This window comes from Thunnus albacares, chromosome 9, assembly GCF_914725855.1.
Source record: "Thunnus albacares chromosome 9, fThuAlb1.1, whole genome shotgun sequence".
In the NCBI taxonomy this organism is placed as follows: domain Eukaryota; kingdom Metazoa; phylum Chordata; class Actinopteri; order Scombriformes; family Scombridae; genus Thunnus; species Thunnus albacares.
Window position 1 is genome coordinate 29870460 of NC_058114.1, and position 17208 is coordinate 29887667.

A 17208-nucleotide genomic window follows, 5' to 3' on the forward strand; every position below is an offset into this window, starting at 1 on the left:
CCGGCAGTCAGAGTACCGCTTCCTGGCCGCTGACACGGTCTGTCTGTACAGACGAACACTCAAGACAAGTGACATTATTTACAGGAGGTTTGGTGACTATCAGTATTCGCATCGATTCATAATGTTCCAGGATGCTTCCGTGACATCGAGTTGTTGCATTTTGCTTTGGAAGAACTCAGTAAAAATATTTACCTAATGATTAAAAAAAACTAGTTAGGTGCAAATTTGCTGGTGACACAGTGGGTTGTATTTTTATTTTTTTCGATGAAAGTAGTTGTTTCTGTGCAGAAAAGCAAAGTGTAGACGTGTATAGGTGGTGTTTTGACCAATCAGTCGTGGCGCCAGCAGCAGAAGGGTATAAATGTGAGGCAGTTGCCGTAGAGACGTCTGCCACTGAGGAGTTGAACGCAAGAGCCGGTGATATCTCGGAAGGTAATGTTTGTGAAACGCTATGTTTGCCAAACGTGTACTTCTATTAAGGTAGCTGGTGTCATTTCCACTGCTCAAGTCAAACATGTGAGCCAGCTAAGTTAACATAAGTTGGTAAGGAGCCCGTAACGTTAAATGTCGACCGCATTTCAATACATAACTGTTAACGCCTAGCTCTACGTTAGCTGCGTTAACGTTAGCTAACGTTACGCCAGACGCTTGCGTGAAGTGATTCTTCAGTGAAAATGCCCCTGATAAGACGTGTCGGGCTTTATTGTGTTAGGTTAAACAATATAACTGACAGCTGTCTAGTTTATTGTTGTGCCGATATGTCAGTTAACTAGCAGTCAGGCTAAAGTTGTGGCGGCTAAATTCGCCTAGCAACGTTAGCATTTTTCATAGTGGTTACCAACAGTAGCTGAATGTTACTGCGTAGGCAAACGTTACCATTGTGCCGTTTACGTAAGTCGTCGGACGTTAACGAAGCTGTTGCAGTGTTAAAGCGAGGCTCTGACAACAACTCAGTCCGTTTCATTTTTCACAATTCACCCGTGCTCTTAGCAATGTGGAAGCTAAATGCTAAACTAACCGGTGGGCGTGTTTGTGACTTCACGTGTTGGCCCGATCAATGTCAACAGTGCAGCATGCAGCCACGCTTCTTGCTCTACACCGCCACTGATGTTTGTAAAGCCTTAAATTGGATGTCAAGCTGATCTTAAGAGAATTTACGCATCTCAGTGCTTAAAATTGTCCTTATGTTAATGCAGTCATCGACTAAATGTTTAAGATACTGACATTACAAATTAGTGGATTTTAAATAAAGTGCTGTAACAACACAACATTAAAAGTAATGGCAGGTAAAGTGATGGGTGTGCTTTCATATGGCGTGAAACAATACAAAGGCATTGACAGATCGGTTTGGTGTTACATCTGTTCAGGACAGACCTAAATACAACCACACTATGTCAGGCAACAGTGTGTTTGCAGTAATGGCTATTATTAGTTTATTGTGAGGGTGTAACAGTAAACAGGAAGCCGGATAAGGTTTGAAATCATCCTCTTGTACTCTGTTTGCTTCTGACATGTTTAACCTTAGCTTACTTTATCCTAGATTATTTGGTTTGTGTTGACATGCAGGACCAGGTTTTGTCAGTAGTGTTTTCAAACGGCCAAACCATCAGAGCTAGTATGTTTCAGAGGGTTTATACTTACATTTGTGTGGTAGAATGGTTGTCTGTTGGTTGCCTTCAAGACAGCTGCTGCAGAAGTTGAAAGTTTTGATATCTTAGATATGCTGTGTACACTGCGCACCATGCTCATTTTCATGTCATATACATTTTGTCTACTATTATGTACTTTATGTTGCCCTTATACAGAAGCTTTCCCTTTGACTATAACCAAACTTTTGTAGCAGTGATCTTTATGTTTAATTAAAGACACAATCTTGATTGATCAGATTTTGCCAACCAGTCTTAATTAGATTTTCCCGTTAGACTTTTTTTTTTCTTACTTTTGAATATTGGGCATAAACTGAAGAGTGTAAGAGTTTGAGTTTATAACTGAACTGAGTCTATTTCTGGATAGCTCCAAACAGAAGACAACCTCCCACACCATGCTTTTACAGTAGGAGAGAGTGATGCATTATAACATTGTCTTGTGTTTGGTATTTTTTGTAACTTTTAAGGTCTACAACAAATAATTTGTATAATCCATTACCTAGTCATTATGTTTTCAAATAACTTATTAATCGCTTCTATGAAATGCCATAATAATTACAATCGCCATGATCTTAGCAAGGTCGTGACACTCCAAATGATGTCTTTAAGTTGTTTGTCTGACCAACAGACAGGAAACCTGGATACAGTAATCATTCAGAGCTGCAACGATTAGCCAATAAAACGATTTAGTTGCAGACTATTAAATTAACCAGCAACTGTTTTCAAATTCTCTGATTCAAGCTTCTCAGATGTGAATATTTTCTGGTTTCTTTAGTCTCATGCAGTAGTAAACCAAATATCTTTGGGCTGTGGACTGTTGGTCAGGACAAAACAAGACATGTAAGGAGGGGTTCGGGAAATAGTGGTAGACATTTTCCCCCATGTTCTGACATTTTATAGACCAAGTTACTAATTGATTGAAAATAATTAATGGATAAAAGCAGAAATATTTACAGGTAAGAAACTGGAAACAGTAAATGGTGGTTTTACTTGATAAATGATTTCAGCAACAGAGGAAATCCATGAAAACAGCCAATGATTATTAGTATGTTCTGTTGATCAATGAATTGAGTGATTGTTTTCAGCTGTAGTATGTCCAAAAAGGTCAATGTTATTTTTTGTAAATATATTTTTTGTATGATAGAATTGTGAACATCAAATACTACATGATCTACAATCTAGCAGTTGAATGTTAAAACTCCTCACATACATCTTGCTGTTAGTGGCTGAAGTGTAGGTCATATGCTACTTGAAGTTCATTAGACAGGCCCAGCCTGGGCTTCTCTGGATTTATTATGTATGAAAGTATTGTCTTCACTTGTCATCTTTTTGAAAAATAAAATGGAAATAAGAAACAGAACTTGCTATGTAAATTATTTGGGTTGGGTTACAAATAAAATATGAATAATTTGGGATGTGTGAAAAGAAAATAAATCTGGACATTGAAAAGATCATTGTTAAAGTGGCAGGAATTACACTTATGTCCTCAATGTAAACTCTTAATTGTATGGCCCCACTTTTTTGAACCTGCCTGGATCTTAATGAATTTGACTATTTGCATCAATAACATAGATATAGTTTGTTATCATTTAAAATGGCTTAGAAGAAGAGCAAACACCAAGTATATAATATCAGTTACGAAGATCTTTGTTAAAGAACAAACTTGAAATCTTAAGTTTATTCAGAAATGTTTGCTTTCAGATTGCAATGAGTGGTAATTAGGAGCATATACAAAACATCCTTCAGAGTTGGTTTATTATGCCTCCAGCCTACACAGATACACAGTAAGATAAGCCTTTAACTTGGCCTATGTAAACCATTTTCCACATAATTACATGGCAGTGTCTGTGGGGCGTACTATAGTGTTGTAGTATGACATATCCCCTATTACTCTTTCAGTACTTAACCTTTTGAAATATTGAATAGAGCTGAAATTCTGAATAGTACAATTAGAGATGCTGTAGATGGCAGCATTACCCATGTTTAGTAGTGAAGATGCTTCTCTAGTTAGAGGCAAGTGTTCATATCTATTTGACTGGCTTTGAATATACTGTCAATGCTCTGTGAATTCTTAGGTTTTACATAGTTAACCATGAAACAGTTCAATGCATGCACACATAAATAAGGCACATCCAGTTATCAAAACCACCATGTGTTTAATAAATGAATTAGAATTGGTAACAGATGTCATTTTTACTATCTCTAATTTTACTGTAGGTTATTATGCCTCCATGCCGTCGACAGCCGTGAGCAGAGGCATAATACTGTCTTAACATGCTACGTGATAATTGGTTTTTGTGACAGCAAATGAATGTTCTTACTGAGAGCCATGATTGTACAATTGGTTCTGTCCTTCAGATTGTTGACATACAGTAAATGTTCTATGACTATGGACTAGGTGTCAGCATTGAGTTTGTATTAACCTACAATACTTACTGAAGCATTGGAAACTACTCTTCACTCCTTGTTTAGGAAAATGTGTGATGAGAGCTAAGTTGCAGCAAGCCATACTTCCGACGCCATAGTTTCCCTCTTCATGGCCTTTGGACAACACAATGTCTGATGTGAAAGTCTGTCCAACTGTGAGTGGAAATCCCCCTCCACCTGAAGTCATTAATCCCAAGGCCCCTGGGCGTGTGACCAATCAGCTGCAGTATTTGGAGAAGGTGGTGATCAAAGCTTTATGGAGGCATCAATTTTCGTGGCCCTTCCGCCAGCCTGTTGATGCAGTAGCTCTGCGTCTGCCAGTAAGTGATTCAGTTCTCATCAATTGATCGATTGTAGCATCAAGTTCTGACTCTAAATGTATTCTTGAGATGCAGTTGTGAGTTGTTGTTTTTTTTGTTTTTTTTTTCCCCCTAACTCGTCAGTTTAAGTATTCAGTGTTTGAACCTAAAATTAAATCTTACACACTATGTCTTACTGGATGAGTTAAATAAGGCTGCAATCTGGGAAAGAGAGACTGGTGTATTTATGTCAATACCTTTTGTTTTTTTCCCAGGATTATTATACAATTATTACAAATCCTATGGATCTGAGCACTATTAAGAAGCGTCTCCAGAACAAATATTACTGGCAAGCACTTGAATGTATAAAAGACTTCAACACCATGTTCACCAACTGCTATATGTATAATCGGGTAAGAGAATGTTGTTTTTAGTGCTGTGTATGTACAACTGCAAAGTGAATTTCAAAGTGTACACACAGAAATAACAGTCCTATTGAAAATTAGCTGTGAGTAATGTTACATATTTTCTTTCCATAGCCTGGAGATGACATTGTACTCATGGCTCAGACCTTGGAGAAGCTTTTTTTGCAGAAAGTTTCCGAAATGCCGAAAGAAGAGCGTGAAGTTACAGCAGTTACTACAAAAGACCCAGTGAAAGGGAGGAAGAACAACACAGGTATATTGCAAAAGAACAGATGCAGGCTGATATTACATATTATTTCTTTTGGATACAGAACCTTAAATTGTTGGGTTTGTATTCATTTTGTGGTGCCTCATCATCGTTACAGATTAATTTGAAAATGAGGATTAAATCCTCAAAATACCCTCAAATATTGCCATGTTAGAACACAAATCTTGCTGTAACCTCTGAACAGTAATTGTGCTGCTTCATTCTACTATTCAACATTGTATCCAATTCTTACACATGTACTCTTTTTACCTCTTGTCATGCAGGTGCATTAAAGCAGAGATCCCTTATGTCAGAAGTTGTTCTCCAGCAGACGGTGACAGTCATCCCTCCTGATGTGCCTCATTCCATCCCACCCATCCAGCTCTCTGAGCAAATTGATGCAACAGTAAGTATTTGAATGGTTCACCAGCAACTTGTATATTATATTTACTTAAGTTATGAAATTAACTGCATCTTTTTAAGAGTGTGGTGATGTAGACGAAGCATAGCAGGTTCAAACTTTGTTGGTAGGTGACTGAATACTAACAGGAGCTGAGAGGATTATTGTTATGAGCTTGTAGTCATGAGGCTCCTCTACCACACTGAATTATCTCTGTCAAAGATACAGATTGATAATGTTTCACAAACTTAAGACATTCATAGTATTGTGTCCAGAAAAGCATGTTAAAGCACATTGTGCCTTGAACCTAACTTTTAAATGCCAAAATGTAAATAAATTGTCTCGCTTTTTGGTCTAACTTACGGTGATGTAGTGATTTACTGCTTACATGCATTTTTCTATTTAATTTAGATCAAAAAAGGTCTTAAGAGGAAATCAGACCCCACAACCTCCACCACCTCAGCGATCACCAGCAGCGAGACATCTCTTGCTGACCGTCATTCAGCACCTTGCATATTATTGTCCAGACGAGGCAGTGGAAGGCCCATCAAACCTCCTAAGAAAGACTTGCCTGCCTCTGAGGACAAGAAGGTCAAGCTGTCTGAGCAGCTGAGGTACTGCAACGATATCCTGAAGGAGATGCTCTCAAAGAGGCACTATGCACATGCGTGGCCCTTTTATACCCCTGTTGATGCGGTGGCTTTAGGCTTGCACGACTACCATGACATTATCAAACAGCCTATGGACCTGAGCACCATCAGGGTATGTTGATTATGATGCATAGTTGGAATACATAACATTGTTTTCAATATAATGTAACATACACAGTGTAACACTTTTGTACTGACTCAAAATATTATTTCCTCAGAAAAAAATGGATCAGCGAGAATACGCAAATGCAAAAGAGTTTGCTGCTGATGTCAGACTGATGTTCTCCAACTGTTACAAATACAATCCACCTTCACATGAAGTAGTCTACATGGCAAGAAAACTGCAGGTATAGATGATCTTTTCTGTTGAATCAGTAGGACAAACATCCAAGTGATGATTAGTTGTAATGATTTAGAATGGAAATGCATGGGACATCTTGTTGGTGTTGGTACTCAGCGCTGACTGCTGGCACAGGCAGTATAAGCATATATATGAAAAAGTGCCCCCTTTATAAACATTTCTGTCTGCTGAGACTGCATAAGCTGTTTTTATATCTTGTTGGCAGATGTGCACACCTCACCAAAATCACCTGAAAGTGTCACTTACACCTGTCGTAAAAATCTATAAAGTTCTTTTTCAGTTAAATACCTGACGCAGCAGGAATGTGTGCAGTGTTTTTGATGCAGACAGTTACCTTCATTAAATATTTAAATCTTCTGATACACCAGAATCTAATGGTAATTGATCTACCATTTCTCTACACAGATTCCAACTTTCTACAGTAAGATCTACAATTGAATAAGATCTACTCTCAGTTCCAGTCATTAATGTTACTTTATATTTAGTACCAATTCAATAATGAACTAATCTTTTTTTTTTTTTTTTTTAAATAAAAAGACTAACGTCAGCTCAGTTAAGATACAGTCGACAGTTCTGCATTAGGAAAACATGCATGACGCTTTAATGCTTTAATATGTTTTGCACTGTGCTCTTCTGTGTTTTGTATAATATGTATTAAGAGAGAAGTGTCAGTCTGTAACTGTTGCCCCGGAGCATCCATAAGTTGAAACATTATTAATATTATACATATAATGTCTGTTACTGCTGTAAAAACATTTGTATTTTCCATCGACAGGATGTTTTTGAGGCCCGATATTTGAAGGTTCCACAAAAGTCAGATGGTTGTTCCGTACCACGTCAGCGAGTTGACAAGGGAAAAGGAGAAAGAGTTCGAAGTCCATCAACTTCAGCAAGTTCTGAAAGTGAAAGCTCCTCCGAGCCAGAAGGTTCATCAGAAGAGGTGGCCATGCAGTTGGCCAATCTAGAGGAGCGGGTTGGTATTCTACATGGCAGTAACAGACAGTGAAAATGACATTTTGGGATTTTGTTATTCACCTCAGTGCATCTTATTTAATTGTGATTTCAGTTGAAAGCAGTAAGTGATCAGCTGAAGAGACTTACCCAAGATCCCCTGATGAAACCAAAGAAGAGAGAGAAGTTGAAAAAGGAAAAAAGATCTAAAGAAAGGGATATTGCTAGGCTGAAGTACAAATCCTCAAAATACAAATCTATCGTAGAGAAAATGACCAACAAGAGCTCTACTTTGTACGTACGCTTCACTTAATTTTTCAATACAGTAATGTAGAACTGTGTTCTACAGCTTATTCTGTTGATAATATTAGATGTTTGTATGTGTATGTAGGTGTGGCAACAAACACAATATTCATGGAGTACCCATAAAATGTGAGGCTGAGGTTCCATCAATACCAATGACTTACCAGGAGAAAAAACAGTTGAAATTGGACATCGACAAGCTGCCTGGTGACAAACTGGGAAAGTTGGTGAATATCATTCATGCCAGGGAGTCCTGTCTGCGAGATTCTGCTCCAGAGGAGATTGAAGTTGACTTTGAAATGCTCAAGACCTCCACACTGAGAGCTTTGCAGAGGTTTGTTGCAGCATGTCTGAGGAAATGCAACAAGAGCATTAACAGTAAGTACAGTTCAGTCCTGCTCCTCTAAAGCTTTCCCTTGTCTGCAAGTACAGCTTTTTTAAAATTTTTTTTTATCAGATTCAATTTGTGAAATGAAAGCTTTCATAAATGATCTCTACTATGATAATGGAATGTTATTGTCTCTTCTCTCCTGCAGAAAAAAAGCCAGTGAAGCCCACTGAAGGAATGCAGACTGGGAAATTAAAGGATGCTGGAAGATCTCAGGTTGTGGGTAAAGAGCAGGACTTGATTAAAAAGAAAAAGCCTGTAGGTAAGAACTGAATCTTATTAACGGTGTAACTGTCACAATTATGCTTCTACGTGTGAGTTATTGGTTGTAAAAATGACATCAATTTGACTTCGACACTTTGTTTTTTTGTTAACAGCTAAAGTCATTGCGTCCCCTGACCTCAGCTGCCAGTCACGCCTCAGTGACAGCAGCAGCAGCTCATCATCCAGCTCTGACAGCAGCAGCAGTAGTAGTAGTCATTCTAGTGCTTCTGATAGCAGTGACTCTGAATCAGGTTAGCTGCTCTCCTCAGCACTTTGCCCTCACCTACCTTTTGTTTTACCTTCCCCTCTCTTCTTTTAAAAGACAGAAGCCGTGGGTAAAATCCAGCTGGGTGGCTTACCACTACATTTAAAACCCTATTTCTGTTGGTTGCACACCCAATATGAAATTGTTAGTATTTTTTTTACATTCATCACATTGTGTTCATTCTTTCACCCACACTTTCTATTATTGGTTTACACTGAAAAGATGCACACATCTGTCCCAATGACTATTAAGATTACTGTAGTAAAATATTTGATAGCTCAGGAATTTTATCTTAGTGTACATCAATCTATGTCTGGTATGCTGTGTTATTAGTACACAGCATAACATCAGATAATAAGTGAAAGTAAAAATTAAAAAGTAACTTAAAGGGATAGTTCAGATTTTTTTAGAAGTGGGGTTGTATGAGGTAGTTATCCATAGTCAGTGTATGTTTGGAGAAGCAGACAGGAGAACAGGCAACAGAAGCTAAGCATTGTACTGCTGTGGACGCAGCCAGCAGCAAAACCTATTTAGCCACCTAAAAACCCAACCAAAACAAAAAACCATCAATGTACACTAAAAATATAGTGCCAAAGGAAAGGGCTGCCTGGCGGCAAGGTAAAGTGGTGACATTTTTTTTTTTTTTTTTTCTAAATGTAGTGTACACTTAAACTGATATTGTTTTTGTTTTTTTTCTTCTTCTTCTTTTCTTTTTAGGTGGCTAAAATGCATGTTGCTGCTGGCTCTGTCCACAGCAGTACATTGCTTAGCTTCTGTGCTGGTACTCCTGTCTGCTTTTCCAAACTGGGGGGGGGGGGGGGCGGTAATTCACTACTGCAGATAATACACTGACCATGAATAACTACCTCATACAACCCCACTTCAAAAAATCCAAACTATCCTGTAACCCAAAAGTGATGTCACGGTGTATTGCCACATCCTGGAGTACACATTAGTACATCAAGATGAGAAGTTGAACCGCTCTAAGTCAACAAAAACAAGATTTTCAGATACTGTTAAGTTGCTCAGAAAACATCTGGTCCCATATTTATTAAACTGCTTAAAGTAAAGTTTTCTACTTAGAAAGATAAAAGTAAAAGTCCTTAATTTTTAATACTCCTATTAACAAACTTAAAGTCCATGTAAAACACTGATAAATATTGTACTGAGTTTATCACACCACAGAAAAATGTGTTATTAACCACCCAGCTAAATTTGAATGATTGAAAAAATCGCCAAATATGTAAAGTTAGGTTTCACAATCGTGGAGAAAAATAAGCAGCATTGTTTTCTCTGAAATGCTGCTGAAGGCCTCTGAGTTAACAGCGCTGGTGCCAAACTCCTGTATAAAAATACACAATTGATAAAACAATGCTAGTCACCCCTCTACGTCATAGAGGCCCACACAAAATGTCCTGAACACAGAGATGGTGAAAAACAGTTTAACACTCAAACTCCAGAATTCAGTACTACATAGTCTTCAGTCTTTTCACATGTTTTCAGCAATTATTTTCTAACATATATAATGTGTTTGAAAAGAAATCTCTCATTTTCCTTTACACAGACTTTAAGAATAAAAGCTATTCATCAGCACAGAGAGGTGAGCACATGACTTCAGAGACATATTTTGTAGTAATTCTACAAAATATCATTGGTCATAATGAAATGTTAACTGAAGTAATGTACAGGTCAGTAAAGCCTGTTTTTTGCATTTGAGGAATAAACTTACATTGATTTTTATTTACAGTTATTTTCCATGCATCTTCATCATCTGTACATGTGATACTAAATTCTGCTTATGATTTGTTGGATTTATTCTAGCAGCAGACTTTTTTGTTCTTTTGCTCCAGTTTGGTTTTCTTTTTAATTCCAATTCACTATTATTTTTTTGTTTATTCATTGTGAATATATTGGATTTTAATTAGTTTCACATGTTAATTGCTACCCGACAAAGAAGTAAAATTAAAAAAAAAAAATTAAAGAATGAACAATATGGCAGATGCAGGGTAAATCAATGGCAAACACACTAATTCTAGGCAGGTTTTGAATATGTATTGTGTTAAACTTGGAAAAGCAACAAACAGATAGTCAAAATATATAGTTGGTATGCTTACTAAAAAGCCCTTGACTTTTGAGTGTGCTGTTGATGTGATGCAGTGCACAAAGGAAATGGAGGAGCTATTCACAGCTGGAAAAAAATAAGTGATAGTGACAGTGCAGAAACAGTTCCAGGAACATCTCAGAAAACAATAGATTACAATTGAATTTTTGATGAAAACATTTGCCATATATTTGTTGGCTTTAACTGACAGTGACATTGTGAGTCAGTTTGATTACCTTTGCACAGTATTTGTATTGCAATATTTGCTACTAGAATAAACAGTGTAGAATCTTGATTTCTTATATACTAACTGTAAAAAATGGTATATTATGAATATTAGTACCGTATACACGCACTAAGCACTTTATTAGGAACACCTGTATGGTTTAATGCAATCCAATACAATAGCTCTGCCTAAATCTGTAGTCTGTGAATGATTAATGTTCATGTCTTTCAGTGCCAAAAACAAAGAAGCAGAAAGGGAAGGACTCTTGCCAAAAGGTTAAGACAAAGGTAAATACATCTACTTCCTGATAGTATCTACTCAGAACTGAATCATGTTAAGACAAATGCTGGTTATAATGAAATGTAAGAATGCAATTTCTTCTTAAGTCAAAGGTGACTCGCACTGCCTGTAATAAGCATATACTGGAGATGAAAGATTTGTCAAAAGCCCCAGTCAAGACTTGCCAGCCTCCTCCTGCTCTGCAGTCCCTGCTAGCACAAAGTAAAGGCCACTCGACACAGCCTCATGCAGACCAGACGTATGATGAGATGACTCTGTCACCTCCAGGTAATGCTTATTTATCTTTAATTTCAGGTATAGAAATGTACAGGATCTTTGTGTTAAAGCTGTGGAAGAATCCCTCAGTAAGCTTTGGAAAAACTGAGAATAGGCTGACATTTAGCTGGCATGGGGAAAAGTCTGCACTTACAACTTATGTCAACTTAAAGGAATTTTTTGTTTGTTTGTTTGTTTTTAGTTTAACCATTTGAGACCATTTAAATGGACGTTTGTGCTTGTGTATTCTTTTAAAATTTTACTACCCTTTGTTGTGCCTTTCACTTGATTTTGTTTATTCTGGTCTTAAAATGGACAAACTAATGCTGATTCAGCTTTACTGTACAGTGACTCTGGGTGGACGTGTTGAAAATCAATGTGACTGTCATTTATTGTTTGACAGATTTGTCTGCCCTGTTGTCCCCCATGGCATCGCCAGGAATTTTGCTAGACTGGGCTGCCACCAGATTTGAGGTGCTTCTAATGAAACGGCAACACACTACACCAGTGGTTCTCAACCTTTTTGGTGTCAAGGACCCCCAAATTGATAGACATCAGGCTGTGGACCTGTAATTGATAAGATGTAGTCTCAGTGATCCCCATCTGATGAGATTTAATCATTAACTTTCTATATTGTAGACTGGTACAGTGAAGAGTGTGAGACCTATGAACATAATAGTCATTCTTATACATTCTGTCATCGGGCTAACTTCTACTCAATTAAATAACAGTGAAATTAAAATATCCCCCAGTTTTCTGGGGACCCCCTTGAACCACCTCAAGGACCCCTGGGGATCCCCAGAACCCAGGTTGAGAACCGCTGCTCTACACACACCATTTGCTATTACTGTTAAAAAGACAAGTTTTTAATAAGACTGGGCAAAAAGTATTAATAAGATCACATAGGTCAACTTATTCACTCATAAAGGTTCTATGTGTAATTTCTGCCTCTTTGCTGATATGTTGTATAATATTTCAGTAGTAGCTAGTACAGCCAAGGAAGGCCTCCACAGAGCAGCAATAACAACTTCAGCTCACCTGCAGGGTTTTTACAAGCAGATGAGCAGAAATCTCCAGATCAAGTGCATCACAGTTATCTCATGTTTACTATAATAATAATCATTTTATTTGTGTAGCACCTTCTCATGCAAAAGAAATTACACGCACCAAGTGCTTGACATCAAGAAAGACATAAAAGACATATGAACATAAAAATATGTAAATGTACATAAGATGAGAAATAAAACCCTTTTGATAATGCTATTAAACGGGTTAAAAGGGTGTTGTGATTGTAATTTGAGACTTAATAAGCAGAAGCTCGAATTATTTTGCAATGTGTAACACAAGATGGAAGATAAAACCCACTGGCACATAAAATAGAATACATAATAATTATAATAATAAAGGAAAAACATATATATAGATTGTATAAAACCAGTAAAATTCAGAGCAGACAGGAAAGCTAGTTAAAGGCTAAAGTAAAGAGATAAGTTTTTAGCTTTCTTTTAAGAATATCTAGTGAGCTGGCTTCCCTGTTATCTATCAGTAGTGTGTTCTGTAGCTTTTGGGGCATAACTGACAGAGGCTGCATCCCCGATTTTCCTTTGGCTGTTGTTGGGAATCTTAATAAACCAGCATCAGATGAGCGCAGTGTTCTTGAGGGCAAATATGTAACAAGGGAGTTAGCAATGTAGCTTGATCTTAGCCCATTAAGGGCTTTATATGTAAAGAGGGGGATGTTACAGTTAATTGTAAATGTTACAGGAAGCCAGCACAGAGCAGCTAAAGCTGGACTAATGTGCTCTCTCCTCTTGGTTCTGGTTAATAGCCGAGCTGTTTTGAATGAGCTGAAGTCTCTCAGTGGTTTCAGGAGGCCAGTCAAAAGTGCATTACAGTAATCAAGTTGGCTTGAAATGAAGGCATGAGTTTTTCTGCATCTTTTTGATTTTATAAATGGTCTTACTTTAGCTATGTTTCTAAGGTGGAAATGATGATGTTAATGTGGGACCTGAAGCTTAGATCTGAGTCTAAGATAACACCAAAACTCGTAACCTCAGATTTAATCCAGAGAGTTAATTTCCCCAGACTATTATACATCATTTCTGTTTGTTTACTCATCAAATGTATTTCATAAAAGCAGAAACACTGCACGTATAATGTTTAAATGGTCTGAAAATGGTCTGAATCTAAAGTGGATGTGCTGCCTTATGCAGTTGTTCTGATTTGTTAATGCTGCTCAATGCAGCCAGTCAAATGAGTAGTGCTTAAAGGTGTACTCCAGTAGTTAAGTTTTGCATTCCCATAGTACTCAAGAGTCCGATTTGGAAAAAAGGTGAAAATTGCAACAGAGGCAGAGTTATCCTGATTTTTAGTTCATTTGAAGTTTGAAAGTATGGGTCAAGCTCCAAAAGCACTACATACCACAATTCCCATAATGCAACTCAATAGATTTTTAATTAAATTTTCTTTTTTTTGTTAGATCCTCCCTGTTTGAAAAACACAGTTTGTAATTCAGACTTTCTTGTTATAAATTTGTAGGCTTCATGACAACATCAGGGTTATTTACTGAGACATGACAAAGCTCCTGCAGAGCCACAGTTGACATCATCCAACTGTTGTTGCATGCTATGCAGCACTCCTCACGACAAACAAACTGATCTTCATCTGAGTGCTTTTAAAGGCATATCAAGTCTTTTTAAGCCCCAGCCACATTAGATGTTTTCACTTATGTTGGCTGATTAGACCTCTTCACACCTCTTTTAAGGACTGCACACAGAGTTGGTGACATCAGGTCATTCTGAGCATCGCTCCACCAAACTTCAACCTGAGCCGAGGTTTAATCAGCCAGGGGTTTTAGCAATTAAAGTGTTGCGGCTCTTTCAACTTTCAGTGATTTAGTTGGCATGCATCTTGGTACCCACTGTGACATCATGTATTTATTTCCAACAACTGTGTGAATGTCAACAAATTTGGCTCATTTATTTAATTAGATTTTAGTATTCAGGCTCTATCAGAATCACAAAAAAATGTCTAAAATATATGGATTGATTAAAGGTCTAAATACAACATGACCTATACCGTATTCTCACAATTCTATTTTTTATATAATTGTTTGCTTGGTTGGATCTGAATATTTTCAAATGATAACTGCATTGCTAATATCAAAACTACATGTCACCTTTCAGCAGGGCCCGGTGCTGTCCCCTCTGACAGATAGCCCACTGCAGTCCAAAGAGGAGACGAGGCCCAGTAAGTCACTTGAGGACTCTAGTTTTGATATCACATTTTTCTAAAATGACTAATACTATTGCTGAACACTCATTTTAAAAACCACCGTTCTAGATTTCAGGTACCCTGAAGATTTTCCTGACAGTCAGGTTACTAACGTGCCTTACACCAACACAGCAAGTAAATCTGCTGATCAGGAAAAAACCCAACTCCCCAAAAAGGTTAGCTTTGTTTAACTTAGTATACTTCTCCTGTAGAGTGTTGACATGTTTTCCTGAATAATTGAAGAACAATTTTGTGGATTGTGACACTAAGGGTGGGTCACTCAGGAACATGAATTAATTTTAAACTGAGGAATACAGTTAAGTAAGTTTTGGTTAAATCAGCTTTCTGACACAACTTATATTTAACTGTAGCTTAACAAGACCAAAGATAAATATCACTGTAAATAATAAATAGCTGTATGTGAGCCACTCAAACAATAGACAGCTATTCCCAGGAAAAAGCCCCAAATCAATGAATGCAGCTTAAAACATGATCCTTTTTGCTGTGGTAAATGTGAACATGGCCATTTGTTCTGTTTAGGACATTGTTCTGAAAAATGCTGAGTCTTGGGCAAGACTGGTGAGACAGTCAGTCAACTCAACTGCAATCAAGTCATCAAAGGAGAGCTTCCAGCAGTTCCGTAAGGCTGCAATAGAAAAGGAAGAACGTGAAAAAGCACTGAAGAAGAAACAGATGGAAGAAAACAAGGAGAGGGAGAGTCCTGAAAAGGGGTATTCCTACACATCCAGATAATACTTTTCTTTAGACGTTCCTCTGATTTTTTTTTTTTTTTTTTTTTTTTATTGTCATTTTATTTTCCAGGCTAAAATAGCAGCAAAGACTACATTCTTCAGTATCAGTGTCTAATTCCAAGTTTTTGAATGGAAACTGATACACAAAATGAGTATTTTCTTAGAAGTTTCATGTCTGATTTTAAAGAGAGCAACTTTCACATAACAAGGACATTCTCCTTTTAGCCTATCAGGCCAAACAGAAAAAAATCCACAACCTGCTAAAGAAGATCCTGATTCACCAGAGAGCGTTTGCACAGAGGTCACCTTAGATGTTCCCGAAGATATGGAGCCGCAACAGCCAAAGTCTCCCGTGGAAACACAACTTCTAACCACACAGTCCTCGGTGGATCGGGAAAGAGAGATGGCCCGCAAGAAGGAGCAAGAGCGTCGCAGGCGAGAGGCAGTGAGTGTCCATGTTTTAGTGTGCTTTTTGTTTTTCTTGGTATTATTAAAATGCCATTTTACAAATAACTATTTTGTGTTTTTCTTTTTTTCTCTATAGATGTCTGGTATTGACATGACTATGCAGCGGGACATCATGACTACATTTGAGCTCAACCTGGACTGAAAATAACCTGGGATTTACTTGAAAAATAAGCCCCTTGTGCAAAACTTCTATTTGTTGTCTCAGTGAATAACTTTCCCGGGCACAAGAGACAACTTCTCTACAAGCTGATGTATGTTCTTGAGTCTAAAATGTTAATTGTAAAAAACATTAAATAAAATATAAACGGGTCTTGCCCTTAATTTGTATTTGAAATGGTTGGTAAATGTCTGCACTGATGCACTCTTGAATTTGGGATGATCGGGTGAAGCACTGTCATAAATCAAACCTGAATCCTGCATGTTTTTCTGTTTGTTTTCACATTTGAATGAGTCCTCCTACAGTTGACAGTTGTGCATGACAAGCTGATTAATGTGTCCACACAGTAGTTAAGATGCCACTTTGTTGTCATGTTTGCTGGAATGTGCAGTGTTGTTCTAGTTTTGCAGTTATCCAGTCAGTGAACCCTTATCACCATATTTAAGTTCATCCTGACTCTAAAATATATACTGTTGACAAAATACTTGTTTATATGTACACGTTACATGCACTCATCCTGTGATTTATTTCGTTTGTTTATTTTTCTTTAATATTTTGGTTCTCACCAGTGTTTACAATGTGGGATTGAATGAATCTCAGATCCTTATTTTTCTTGACTACTTGAAAATGCCATACATGTGTTAACTGTACATGCACTGCACTTTGTTGTTCATACAGTTCTGGCTGTTCCAAAGTTGTTTTTGGACATTATCAGCATATTCTGTATGTTCCAGTTTGTATATGCTAAAATAAATAGGAGTATTTTTTTTTTTTTTTTTTTTACTCAATATAATAAAGCTATTTTCACTAAGCGATCTGCATCACTTCATTACTACATCCAGTCGTAATGAAACACATCACATAGAAATGGAAGATGGATTCTTCCATGTGATACCAAATAATTTGTTTCCAGTAATTAAGCCCATTTTGATAAATCCAGCTTGTATCTCAGGGCACGTCCATCACTGGAGATGCTGGCCCTGCCCTGCTCTATAAGGAACAATGGGTTGTACAGGCACACAGTTATCATTGTGTGTGTATCTCTTGTAT

The 17208-nt window shown here is 37.4% G+C and overlaps 1 protein-coding gene across 4 annotated transcripts; it reads left to right on the forward strand.

The window, feature by feature from the left end:
• brdt (bromodomain, testis-specific) lies at nucleotides 1-16328 on the forward strand. 4 transcript variants are annotated; one of them, XM_044361585.1, is made up of 21 exons: nucleotides 1-432; nucleotides 4119-4393; nucleotides 4648-4785; nucleotides 4912-5050; nucleotides 5329-5450; nucleotides 5856-6206; nucleotides 6313-6441; nucleotides 7231-7428; nucleotides 7522-7700; nucleotides 7798-8087; nucleotides 8246-8359; nucleotides 8475-8612; nucleotides 10191-10226; nucleotides 11185-11240; nucleotides 11340-11520; nucleotides 11912-11982; nucleotides 14694-14757; nucleotides 14851-14957; nucleotides 15322-15512; nucleotides 15759-15978; nucleotides 16078-16328. In XM_044361585.1, exons 2-21 carry the CDS (start codon nucleotides 4202-4204, stop codon nucleotides 16141-16143), a joined length of 2982 nt encoding a protein of 993 aa, XP_044217520.1. In that variant the 5' UTR covers nucleotides 1-432; nucleotides 4119-4201; the 3' UTR covers nucleotides 16144-16328. The 4 variants fall into 4 exon arrangements, with proteins under 4 accessions (XP_044217520.1, XP_044217522.1, XP_044217521.1 ...); XM_044361587.1 differs by having other exon boundaries at nucleotides 14697-14757; XM_044361586.1 differs by having other exon boundaries at nucleotides 1-87.
• The last annotated feature ends 880 nt before the right edge of the window (nucleotides 16329-17208 follow it).